Below are 13,756 nucleotides of genomic sequence, written 5' to 3'. Positions count from 1 at the left end.
AGAAAATATAAGAAAATACAATTCAAAGACTGGATTTCTCATCATAAATTATGGAGGACAGTTGAACATTTTTTAAATTTTGAAATAAAACATAACTGTCAACACAAATTAAATATAAAGTGAACATGTTCTTCTAAATGAAAGTGATATAGACATTTCAGATAAAGGGAAACGAAGAGAACTTGTCCCTAGCAAACCCAAGATCCTAAAGGGAAATGAAGCCTAAGGAAAACTTGTTTCTTTAAGAAGGAATGGAAAAAAACAGAATGACAAATATTTGGGAAAATATAAAAGGTTATTTTTAAATTATTAATGTTTAAAGTACAAATAAAATGTTTAAAGCAAAAGCTACACCATTGTGCTGTGTGGGTTAGAATGATGCATTTAGCACAAAGGTCAGGAAGGGGGAACGTAAAAGATTATGTGGTTCCATGTTTCCCTAGTATAAGTGAGATAGTAAAATTTAATACCAAAAAGACTGTAAAAAGTTAAGGATTAATATTTTAATCCCTAGAGCTGAGGTCAACAAGATATGGCTTGAGAGCTGGCTGGCTATTTTTTAAAAGGAAGTTTTACTGGAATACAGCATGCTCATTCACTTACACACTATGACTGCTTTTGAGCTACAACAGCAGAAGTGCAATTATCAGAATAGATAAAAATGAAGACTCAAATATATGCTTTCTCCAGAGACTGACTATTAATATAAAGACAGCTAGGTTTAAAATCTAAAGGAAAGGTATACCATGAGAAAATTAAGTGTCCAAAGGCTGAGTTGTCAATATTAATATCTCATAAAATAGATTTCAATATGAAGAATGCCTCCAGAGGAAAGAGGGATTCTTCATTAATAAAAGAGCCAATTCCTCAAGAAGACATAACAAAAATAATTGTGTAAGTCCCTAATAAGAGAACCTTATAATGTATGAAGAAGTATCTGAAATAATTAAAGGGACATGTAAACAAGTCTACCACAATAATAGGACATTAAGTATTCAGCAATAAACTGAAGAACTAGAAAAAAATCAGTAATCTCTGATGATCTGAACACTATCAAGCACCTTGATCTAGTTAAAATTTATAGAACACTAATCCTAACAATTGCAAATACACATTCTGTGAAATACATATGATACATTCACTAAGATAGACTATAAAGGAATCTCAAAATTTAAAAGGATTAAAATATTAGACAGGAGTGGGTGTAGGTCAGTGGTTTGAGTGTCTGCTTCCCATGTACAAGGTTCTAGGTTCAATCCCTGGTGCCTCCTAAAAAAGAAAAAAAAAAAAATATGTATATTTATATATCTTACAGAGTATATTTCTGGACCACAGTGGAACTAAGTTAGAGATAAATAACCATAAGATACATAGGAAAAAGAAGACATTTGGAAATTAAACAGCATACTTCTAAAGAATACAAAAGACAGAAGAAATTGTAAGGAAAAGCAAAAAATATTTTTAAGTGAATGATAATGATAAATACAACATATTAATATGTGTGAAATACAGCAAAATCAGTGCTCAGATGGAAATTTTTAGCTTTAATTGCCTTTATTATCATGACAATAGGCTTAAATTCAATGACCTAGAGTTCCACTAGAAAAAGAAGTACAAAGTAAACCGAAAGAATAAAGAGTAGAAGGAAAACCTTCCTAAATCATTTTAAAAGGCCAGAAAAACTTTAATTCCAAAACTGGACAAAGAACTTACCAAAAAATAAAAAGTGAAAAAAAGAAAGAAATAAAGAAAATAAAAGAGAGAAAAGACAGCTTACAATAAAGTTTAATTTCCCCCATGAACACAGAATAAAATTCATAAAAATATATTAACAAATTGAATCCAAAAAAATGTAAAAGGATAATATATCATGAGCAAATAGGGTTTATTCCAGGAATGCAAGGTTGGTTTAATATTAAAAATCAAACAATGTAATTTATCACATTAACTTAACAGATTTAAATACAATTTATCTCAGTAGATAAAGAAAAAATACTTCATAAAATTTAACACAAATTCAAGATAAAAACTCTCAACAAACAAATTATTGAAACTGTTGTTGTACATGCCCATACAACTACCAGCTATCAAGGACTATTTCACATTTAGCTCCTGTACTTCCAAAATTCTTATTGCCTCTTAAATTTTACAATACCAAATCACAGAGACCCAGTCTTTAAAATTGCTCATAAGGCACCTCATTTCAATGTCAGCCAGCTTACTGGATCAAACGAGAGGTTTTAGAAAGTCCTATATGTTTTGATTTATCAGGAAGATACAACCAAAATATAAAACTAGAACTTTCTATGTTACATTTTAAGTGACCACATGGCTCAATTATACTAAAAAGTGTTCTAAATGATGTAATATGCATGCAATTAATAATATGCTGAATTAAAAAACAATTGGAGCTTCTCAATTTTTATCACATTCTATTTTACTCAAGAAAGGTTTCTTTTAGGCCACTGTTTACTATTTATAGGCAAGCATTCTTCCACACCACTGTATTTTCAGCCAAACAGTGTAATTTCGGGCAGCTCTCAAAATAACTTGATAAGGAGAAGCGACTGTGGCTCATTCGATTCGGCTCCCATCTACCATATATGAGGCCCTGGGTTTGCATCCCAGGGCCTCCTTGTAAAAGCAAGCTTGCCCGTGCTGCTGTGTGGAGAACTGATGAGCAAGATAATGCAACAAAGGGAGACAAGCAGACACAGAAGAACACACAGAGAATGGACACAGATTGTAGACAGCAAAACAAGTTGCAAGGAGGGGGATATAAATAAAAAATTAAAAAAATAAAAAGCTAATTATTTAAAAAATAATAATAACTTGATGAGGTTGGAGCTGGCTTAGTCACAAGATACCAGATAACTGGAAGGTACCAATTGCTTAGGACTCAGGAACAAGACTATTAACCATATAAGAAGTTAACTATGTGCAAATTAATAGAGAAGAGTCAGCTGTTATTGCTGGGATCAAGATATTCCACAAGCATCTCTACAGCTGTGACCTTGCAGATGTAAATCATTTATCCTAAAGGTGAACGTGTGTTATTAATTTGATCAGCTTGCATGTGGATTGGAGTCTTTAGTGATCATGTGTATATACCCATTTACAAGTCTGGAAAAGCATTATGTTCTTTGGATGCTTTGGACCAACTGTCACTGTCAGATTCAAGGTTATATTGCTTCTAAAATTCTACCAAAACTACACATGCTGAAAAGTTGTTGTGAAACCTTACTACATGCAAATAGATATTTATTATCACTTATTTGAAAAAAGATGGTGATATGGATGTCTGATTAATTCATTTAGAAGCTGTGCAACAAGCTCTCTGCCCTTACTGCTTGGCTTGTATGTAGTCACTGCATTATTATTCTAGAAGAGGTGTTTTTAACCTTTTTTGTTCCATGGACTCCTCTGCCAGTCAGGTAAAAACCATGGACCCCTTACTAAGTCCATACTTTACTGTGTATTATTTAATAAATATACCACACCCACACCAACATATCCCCACAAGAATTATGTTTTTTTGAATTTCATTTCAAGCTCACAGACCACATGTTAAGATTCCCTGTTCCAGAAGGTCACCTTCGCATTATCTTGGCATACTTTATGTCTGAGAATCAAGTGTTTGTATCAGTAAAGGTTCAGAAACCTCACTCTATCATTCAACTAATTCATTTACTCATTCAACAAACATGTATTGAATATTTTCTTAGGTGCTAGAGATTCAGTTTTATCACTTTTCACCAAGGCTGACAAAGTCTCTAATGTCATGGAGCTTACCTTGTTTAAATACCCATATCTCAGAAATTGGTAAACTTATGGAGTTTTCACATGCATGAAACTGAAGGTTGGCTTAACAAACAGAACTATTAAAATCTTTTCTAGTTTTAACTATCTGGCCTTAAATTTTTAAGTTATTCCTCTCTACATTTATTATTTCAAAATAGTGTCATGTAATAGTACACCAGAGCCTTTGGGGAGAAAATATCGTTTGCCCATTCTCAGACTTCATTTTACTCTTTCATCCTTCATTTGTCTTCATTCTTTGGCAGAGCCGATCACTCCCTACTTACTTAAAAAAAAGGTCTTCACTTAGAAGTTTCCTATCTTGTGAAGGTTTGGAGAAGATGCAAATTTTTAAAGACCTTCCTCCCAAAAAGTTCAATAAAGTCATAATGGGCTAAAACCACTGAGAAATGATTCTACCTGTTCTGTGGTTCAAAGTTTCATCCAAATCCTGTATAGTGATTTAGTCCTATACAGTCTGTGTATGCACATCATAAATCTGAGGGCATTTTATTTGATTGGTTAATCTAGTTCTCTAGTTCCTTTCCTTGGAACTGTTCTTTCCATGACTGCCTATTGACAAGGGCTCTCATTTTTATGTCCCTGTCTTTGTCAATTGCCTATCCATATTTTTGCCCTTTTTTTTGCCCATTTTAAAATTTTCTGTTTTCCTTGATAATTTGTGGAGTCCTTTCTAATTTCTAATATTAATAATTTATTACTTATTAACAGCATTTAACTTGTGTGTGAACTTTGTCTATGTCCTTTAACTTTGAGGTGGTTAAATCCACCAAATTTTCCCACTAAGACTTGTGCTTTTTCCCCATTTTCTACAAATTCATCCCTACCCTGAGATTAAACACTTATGCAGTACAGTTGATGAATAGTCAACCAATTTATTCTAAGCATGATTATCAGTTTATTCCCAAAACAGAAAAGTGTGTGTTGGGAAGAGGTGGGAAGATGGGCAAGGGATGGGCATCAAAAGAAGAAAAGAAAGAAGGAAAATTAAATAGAATAAAAATTTATACATCAGTTAAGAAGGCCATTTTGTCCGAACTCTTATATATTCTTAACCTGGAACAAAAGACCTTTCCAAGTAATTACTGACTCCTTGAATACAGATTCATAGACACTGTTAGTTTACAATCATAAATTTGCCTTTCCCCTAGGTCAATTATTTAGACAACATACTTTCTAATTTTTATCTGTAAAATACACTTTTAAAAATTTTATATTCAGCATTGAAATATATAGCTCTTCCTCCTCAATTACATTTTCATACATCATTTAACTTATATTTTTGCCCAGTTTCATGTAAGAAAAGTACCAGATTTAAAACAGAAGTTCTGAACTAGCATAGTACAAATACTTCATTGATTTCAGTGCCATTTTCTAAATAGAAGTTCTTGGGTAATTCCTTATATACTTTGATTAAATGTCCACACCTTATTTCTATCTTTCTAAAGTACATGGGTGTTTTCATTACCTAGGCTGCTCAAGCAAATACCATGAAATGAGTTAGGTTAAACAATGGGAATTTATTATCCTATTGTTTTCAGGCCAGGAAAATGTCCAAATCTAGACATCATCAAGAAGATGCTTTCTTCCCAAAGACTGGTTTCTAGGGCTGGGTGCCAGTGATCCATGATCCTTGGCTCCTCAATCACATGGCAATGCACACGGCAGCCTCTTCTGACTGCTTCCCTGTCTTCTGGATTCCCTTGAATTTCAGCTTCTGTCTGCTCCCTCTGTGGCTTTCTCTTTCTCTGTCTGAATTTCATTCCACTTATAAAGAACTCCAGTAATAGGATTAAGACCCATTCTGATTGAGGTGGGCTACACCTTAATTGAAGTAACTTTATCAAAAAGTCCCACTTGCAATGAGTTCATACCTACAGAAATTGATTCAATTTCCAAAAATATTTTTCTGGGGTATATGCAGCTTCAAACCACCACAGAAGGGAAATATGCAGAAAAGTTTGCTTGAAAAATCCTTCTTTCAATATCAGGAAGATTTTATCCACAAACTCTACAATGAAGTAATCTTCTCCTCTTCCATTCAAAATTTCTAAACAATGAATATGAACACACATTTACAAAATCCCACCTAGACACTACCCTTACCTGCATCTCTTGGCAAAAGGAAGCCATTGGCCCAAAGAGAATCTGACATTGCTCATCAGCAGTATATGTCATCCCTGGCAGCTTGGAGGGAACCATCACAGAATTGACACTCTGGGGATTTGTCTGTAGCAAGCAATTACTGGCCTTTGACCTGTCAATATTCAGATAGGAGTAGTTTTTTAAAATTTAATATAAAAAGTTACTATGATTAGTTAATATAGCAACAGAAAACATTTTTATAATATTAAAATATCTCCTTGTTTATTCATAAACTATTCTACTGAATGCTTATGAAATTATTCCATGTATGGGAATCATTTATTTACAATTGTTTAAGAATAATCCAATAAATGATGATGATAATGGTCAAGTAAAGTTTTTGGGTTTTAAGGACTATATGAATTAACTCAGCTAATTTACATAACACTGTGAAGAAGGCATTGTTTTATGTATTGATTAAGTGAAGAACAGTAACTTGCCCAAAAGTAGTGTTTTGTAAATGTATGAAACCCACAATACCTGGGGATTTAAAGAATGCATGGAAAGCATTCTCAAGCAAATATTAATAAGACAGAAATTTTTGTACTGGCATGGGTTTATAATATAATTCCTATTTGTGAAATGACAGTTAATTTGAACAGAGTTAAGATTCTTGTGAAGGCAGTCACATAACACCATGGACGTTCCTTAGGAACACATTCAGACCCACCAAACTTATGGAGCAATATGGTACATTAAAAATATTATATGCTGAGTGTTGTTTTCTAGACTATCATGACAGAGCAGACTACATTACACATATTTCAGAACAGAGTTATGATAATGTAATAAACATTATATTTTAGTAGATTTTAGTATCATTTTATGGAAAAAATAGTCTTACCAATTTAAATGGTATGGAAAAATGAATGAAAGTTTATCTGTATAGTAAATTGAGGTAGCTAATTGTTTCTTTATTTCTTACTTAGTCTTTCAGGTACGTTAAGCATCTCCCTCTCTCTTTATCTCTAATTCATTTGGGAATCACCTACTGTTTCAGCTGCCCCTTCTATTATCAAAGGAATAAGTTAAAAAAAAAAAAAGGTATTAGAAATGAAAATTAGAACAATAATTTTTTCATTTCTTTTTCCAAACAGGCAGAAACTAGGTGTTACCAGAGTTGATTATGGAAAAGAAAGTAATAGAGGACTATTATAATAGTGAAAACAATTTGTTAATGAAAAACAGAGTTTAGAAGTATCACATGGAAAAATGGAGATTTTTGTTAAAGAAGTTCTTTGTGATAATAACAGATGTGTTGGGTGATGAGTAATGAGAATGTTTCCACTGGGAAATTCTAAAGAGATAATTAAATACAGTGACAAATACATACATTTTAAATTATTATAATAGTTAACCTCACAAATCACCCTGTTAATCTCTTTATTTGGAAAATGTGGAAACCAGGAAGGAGATGGGTTAGATAACAAGTACCAGTTCACAGCAATTTGTCAATAGAAGAGCCAGAATTGGACCACAAGTGTCTTGATTCCTAATCTGATGCTATTTCCATGCAGCAATGCTGTCTTTCCTGGTCAGTAGAGGAAGTAAGAGGACAAGAGCACCCACAATGCAACAATAGTAAGTGACTTCAAGTACCTGAGAAATCTTTCCAAATCTTCCTTGCTACACTGGGACCATGAAACATCACCAAGATTTTGTCCTTTAATCCATTCACCAGACATGATATGAAGACCATCAGCACATGATGGGTGGTCATTGTCATGATTAATGCCCATGCTGTTTCCAAATATGATTAGGATAAAAAATTTTCATTAAGTATAGGATATTTTTAACTTTTGATAACTGCAATTAAATAACACAAAGCAGTTAAAATAATGGGAGAAAAATTATTTTTAAAAGATCAAATGAATGGTATTTCATATTAATTCATTTAAAAAAAATGTTGCTGCCCTGATTAAAGGTAACCATTTCTATTTAGTAGAAAACATTTCACCTATCCACCTGCAAAATGACATGTTTAGGTCACCCATACCAGATGATCTACTGGTATATTTTTCCACATGGTGTTATGTAAATTTCTATTCATCCACAGCTAGATTCATGTTCTCACTTGGAGATACTTTATTACACCTTTTATTAAGTCTGAAACCAAGATAAACTATCATCTCTTACTATTTCTTCTCTATCTGCTTCACTAGACAATCTTCTTCCACCCACCTCACATAACACAAACTGTCCCTGGGAAACCTTCCTCTTTCTTGGCCACTGTTTTCTAGTGAATTCTAAATCTGCTTCTTTAGGTTGGAACTCTGTTCTAAAAATATGACTTATTTCCAAATGGATGTTCCAAAATGACCTTCAGTTTAACATATCACTTTTATGTTTGTTGCTCATTCCAAGTTCTTGAAGACAGGAATTTATTTATTTAAGAGTCGTGATGTAGGAATCCCACTCTAATCCGTGTTGAAATATTGAACCAAGCCATCATGTATTAACCCTTTTATTTCACTAAAAATATCATATAATCTATGAGGAACTCACAAAATGAGACCATTAAAAAGAATTATTTACATGTAAGGGTTAATGCTGAATAACCATGATGAGAAAGTTTGTTTTTGTATATGCTAAATTCGTAATGACAGCAGGATGGTCGAATGTTCCCTTTTCTCATTTTGTAAGGATGTATAATAAATAAGATTGTCTTTCTAAATACCAAAAATACCTATATTGTATTTTAAAACACAAGAATCATTTTTACAGAAATTTCCCAGGGAAATCAGAACTATATTACCTGCATTTTCTCAAATTGAAATGAAACTTTTCAAGGCTATCTAACAAACTACATCTTCACTAATAAAAACTAAACCTTTAAATCAAGTTGTTATAATTAAACATACTTTTGAAAGGAGAAAATAATGTAGGCAGAAAAAATTAAATAAATTAAAAGTTATTATATCACTATGTCTGCTAAAGTTGATGACTAGAAGAATTCTTGCCTGAATACACCTAAAAATATATTATTGAATGTCACTTTTCACTTTTAGTGTTAGGAAAATTCAGCTAGGTGAATAGTATTTATCTTTGCCATTCTAGTTAATGATCATCAAATACAGTCTGTATCAACATATAATTGACCAAGATAAATGTTTTTCATACTTTGAAGACGGAAAGGAAAAGTAAAATGATGTAGAGAAGGTACGGACCAGTTCACTCTGAAGTATACTGCGAAGTAGACTGGAAAGACTTTGATGTTTGAAGTCAGAGAGAGATCTGATATCTACATCTTCCCCTTACTCATGTGATGAAAGGCAATTTACATAATAAACAAACAAACAAATATACCCCAGTTTCCTCACTTACTAAGTATACCTAATTATCCTTTCCTAGCCGACTGCTTGTGAAGATTAAATGAGAATGATGTAAGATGCCTGGAATATAGTAGGAACCCATAATTATTATTTTTATTGGGGCAGTAAATCAGAGACATTTTCTTGCATCATTCTAATTAGTCAAAAACCACAAAGCATGCATTTATCACTAAGAGTAATTTTCTGTATTCTTTGGTGATGGTATAGATTTAAGCAAAACATGTCAATAATAATGGAAACAATTTACTATGTTAAGAAGAAATCGACAACGTGGTACAATCTCACAGATTAATAAAGATCTTTTAATGTACTTCCAGCTTCACAGCTCTGAGGCAGCCCTGCTGGCATCACTGTCTAGTCTCTGCTGTGGCGTCAGGCTATATGACATATCCCTGGGGAATTCTGTTACATCAACAGTCGCTTGTCATGTGCAACATGTTTGACTCTTCCATCTGTGCTGGTGCAGTCTTTCAAACCCTACATAAATGATGGTACTTTTGAAAGGCAACTGGTCTTTTTCAGAAATAACAAAACTTTTAAATAATGTGTGCATGTGAGAGAAGGAGAGGAACAGCTTCCAAGACTTAGCAATTTGGACATTTTCCCAAAGTAATGTAATATAATTTTCCAAATTGGGAAGATTACAACTTCTCATCCAGATGATCCTTTTCCTTTTGGGATCCTGAATCTCATGTTAGAAATTAGCTAAAACCATGGAGATATCTGGTGACTCAAGCATTGTTTACCATTAGTTAAATTTTCCTAGAGTTATTTAAGTCATAAAAAGACTATCATTAAATTGGGACAGAGCTTTTTTACTGCACATCTGGAACGGTCTGACTCAAGACTTTGCTTAGTCCTGATTCTACAGATTTGAAGTAAAACAATTAATTGTGAACCTTTATCTGCGCCAGTCACTATATTAATCATGATGATATCATTTTATCTTCACAATTTCCCCATAATGTTTCTATTAGCATGGCTTCTCCTTTACAGATGAGGAAGGCCTAGGGTTGATGGTGAAATCCTGAATCAGACCCAGGCAGTCTGATGCTGCTCAAGCATCCAGACTCCTAAACCACCACGCTAGAGTGCTTCCCTTTCTGGACCAAAACTCTTTGTTTATGCAGTTGATCTATTGATTCCCAAAGAATTTAAAATATCTCCTTTCTGTTAGCAGAAATGCACCTCTATATATACAGTACTGTAACCAAGTCACATGCACTGTATGGAAAACATTCTTAAGTAAGGGTTTAGCAACACCTCTTCTCACACTTGTGCAACTGAACTACATTTTAATAATCTCAGTTTAAATTCATTTTGACAAAGAGCCTAGGGCAAATAAACTCTCCACTAACATTGTACATGGTTGTCAAGTCAACTGAAAAAATATTTTTATCTTATAAAACTTCTCAACTTGTTTAAAAAGTTCCTGCCAGGAAGTTTTGTGATATCCTGCGGAAAGCTGGAGAAGCATTTGGATTTTGAAGATGGTCCCTTTTGATGTTTAAAGAGTTAGAAAAGAGAATATTTATGAATTCATTTACATTTTTTGGGATAATTTGGAAGGAATATGATTTGTAAGCAGTAATACTTAAAATAGTAGATATTATTGTGCTGAATACATTAAAATTCTTTTCATGACATAATATTTCCCACCAAAAGCCATATATTATGTGGAAAAAGCTAATAAAAAAGAAACAAACTACCACAATTTCTAACTGAGGGTGGATTGTATTTCTACAAAATGGCATAATTTCATATAATCTAGTAGTATATTGGATTTGAAGTTATTTCACTGCTGTATGCCCATTGAGAAAGTCAGATATAAATAACTTCAGGATATTTTCATATCTTTTTACATTTTCAATCATATAATTTGCCCCAAACAATAAAACCTGTACTGCTATTGGCAAGATAAGAGGCAAGGTAAAACAAGTTTGCAACAAGGTAAGACATTAGAGATAAACAAAAACAAAACACTATAAGTACTTGGAGAGAAAAAAAGAGATGCTTACTGACTTTTATGTGTTCTATATAACAGGTATATCTCGAAATCCAATAAATCCTTATCACAAGGCCTGTTTTTTGTTGTTGTTTTATTTTAGGAGGTACTGGGGTTTGAATCTGGGTCCTCATACATGCAAAGCAAGTGCTCAACTGTTGAGCTACACCTGCTTCACCACACAAATACCTGTTGAGAACCCACTGTGTGCTGGGAACTAGGCTGAGATAAATAAGACCCAGTTCCTACCTTCAAAGAGTTATCATTGACGGGGTTGGAACACTCTATCCCTTGCCTTCAGATAGCAATGCCAGATACCTGAGAATCCTGTCAATTATATATTCCCTAAAGCTGTTCCACCTATCCCCTCATTTCCACCTCAACTGCTATCAACCAAAACAGGTGAGGATTTTCTTAACTCGTAGATTATTTATTGTCTGACTTGCCTCATGCCCCTCAATCTAATTTCTTATGAATGCACTAAGAAGAAAATGCTAATTTCCTGTTCAAAATCTTTCCATTTTCCCTGGCAAGCAGTGATACGGAAAATGTGAATCATGGACCATTTGCAGCTGAACCACAGGACATAAAGATGTCGAGTTAGTTAAAATGCAGATTCCTGGGTTCTACCCCCAATTGATTAAAATAGAATAGCTAGATATAAGGCCTGAGAAAATGCATTTGAACATATTTTCTAGACAGTTTTTATTCACTCAAAATTCTGAGAACCACTCAATCCGAACTCTTTATCCTATTATTCAAACCATCTGTAAATTGTCTTCAATCTAATTTTCACTGGAACAGTTCATTCTAGTCTTTGCTGTTGTACAGTTCTTTTCTATCAGAATGTTTCCTCTGCTTATCTGCATTTACAAATCTAAATCAAATATTAAGAACTTCTCCTTCTATAAAGGACTCTTAATAATACTAGTCCATATTTTTCATGATCCTTAACTTTTTGCCCTTCAATCACATGACATATAAGACACAGCAGAACAGCCTTGGATTAATAGTGAATTTTAATTATTACATATAAAATTTTTCCATCTAGAATGTAAGAGTTTAGAGAATAAACCTGACACAGTTTCTTTTTAATATCTTGAATTATTTAGTTCAATACCTTTTTCAATAAATGTCTAATGACTTATCTATCAACTGAGATAGAATAACAGAAGCAACTAAATATTCTCTCAAATAGAGGGAGAGTTGAAACCAACATGGCCTTTTGTTGACTTAGAGAAACCATAAGCCAACGAACAATTCCATAGATGATCTACTCAAGGAAGAGTGTTGCACTACTCTAGGCACACATTTGCCAGGGTACATGAGAGATGCAGAAAAGTGAGCCAGTTTTTGTAAGGACATTCATTAGGTGGGTAATTTTTTCCCTTTCTTCTACCTAGTTACTGTGACATCCAGATCTCCATTTGGAGAGCCAGATAGGGAAATACTGCCATTTCTGTACTATCTGAAGCTGTTATTATTATTAACTCGGGCATTCTTGCTTCAATTGGAATCATCGACTAAATAGGCATCAAATACAAAAGTTGTGTTAGTAGTCTACAAAAAAGTCTTTATGAAAATCACACTCCCTTCCAAACCAGTAAGAACATCTGAGGGATATGTTCTCTTCCAATGAGCAGAGAGATATAAGGACACTGGAGGCTGAAAAGCTTCTTTTTTATATTGAAGCATGCATAAAAATATTAAAATAATAGTAATTATCATTCATTCATTCTGTATTATATGACAAGAATTGTGCTATGCAATTACAATATCACCAATTCTAACAATGAAACTTATAAGGAAAAATTATCCTATTTTTAAAGATGAAGAAAATGAGTACGAAGTGATTTGCCTGAAGCTCATTCAGGGTGTAGTTGGCAAAAAAGAATTCAAGTTCAAGACTGTCTTTTTAGGCTTTCCCTCTCACCTGGCCACCTGAGTAGTTCTTACATTAACCAAGGTATGTATACTTGAGGAAGACACTTGTGACTTTTGCTATAGGGAGTACTAAACAGTACCATGTGAGGACAATATATTTATATGTAGTCACCACCAGTTTTACTGGAACAAGACATTAATTATAGAATAATTCATTTAGAACATTTCAAGGAGCAATGGCTCTCTAGAGGTAAGATTATAATTGTTATTTTGTCTATTATACCTATTCATTATTATTTAATATATTCTCCATTCTAGAATTCCTAGGAGATGATGAATTGCCTTTATCTTTATTTCCTATTTTCTGTTTACTCTCTGCCCTGATCTACTTTTAGAATATATCCTCTCTTTCTTAAAGCAGATCTATTACTGCACATCAACATGAAATTAAAGGCAAAGCATTTTATTCTTTTCTAAAAGGGACACACTGGCAAGCTGCGAGAGATAAGGAAACTTAAATGTGATAGGATGCTTTAGTGCATATGCTAGCTTCTTGTTGAATAAAATAATT

The 13,756-nt window shown here is 33.2% G+C and overlaps 1 protein-coding gene across 1 annotated transcript in view; it reads right to left on the bottom strand.

Annotated features, from left to right (window-relative positions):
* The window catches only part of ADAMTS19 (ADAM metallopeptidase with thrombospondin type 1 motif 19), a 283,954-nt gene that overhangs the window by 97,395 nt on the left and 172,803 nt on the right, over positions 1-13,756 (bottom strand). The window contains exons 9-10 of the mRNA XM_004462171.5: positions 7,564-7,704; positions 5,926-6,076 (exon numbers count right to left, since the gene is read on the bottom strand). Coding sequence (XP_004462228.1) covers positions 5,926-6,076; positions 7,564-7,704 — 292 coding nt within the window. The remainder of the gene's footprint in view (positions 1-5,925; positions 6,077-7,563; positions 7,705-13,756) is intronic.

The sequence above is a fragment of the Dasypus novemcinctus genome, chromosome 2 (assembly GCF_030445035.2).
Source record: "Dasypus novemcinctus isolate mDasNov1 chromosome 2, mDasNov1.1.hap2, whole genome shotgun sequence".
NCBI classification, from domain to species: Eukaryota; Metazoa; Chordata; class Mammalia; order Cingulata; family Dasypodidae; genus Dasypus; species Dasypus novemcinctus.
This window is presented reverse-complemented; position numbering and strand designations above follow the sequence as displayed.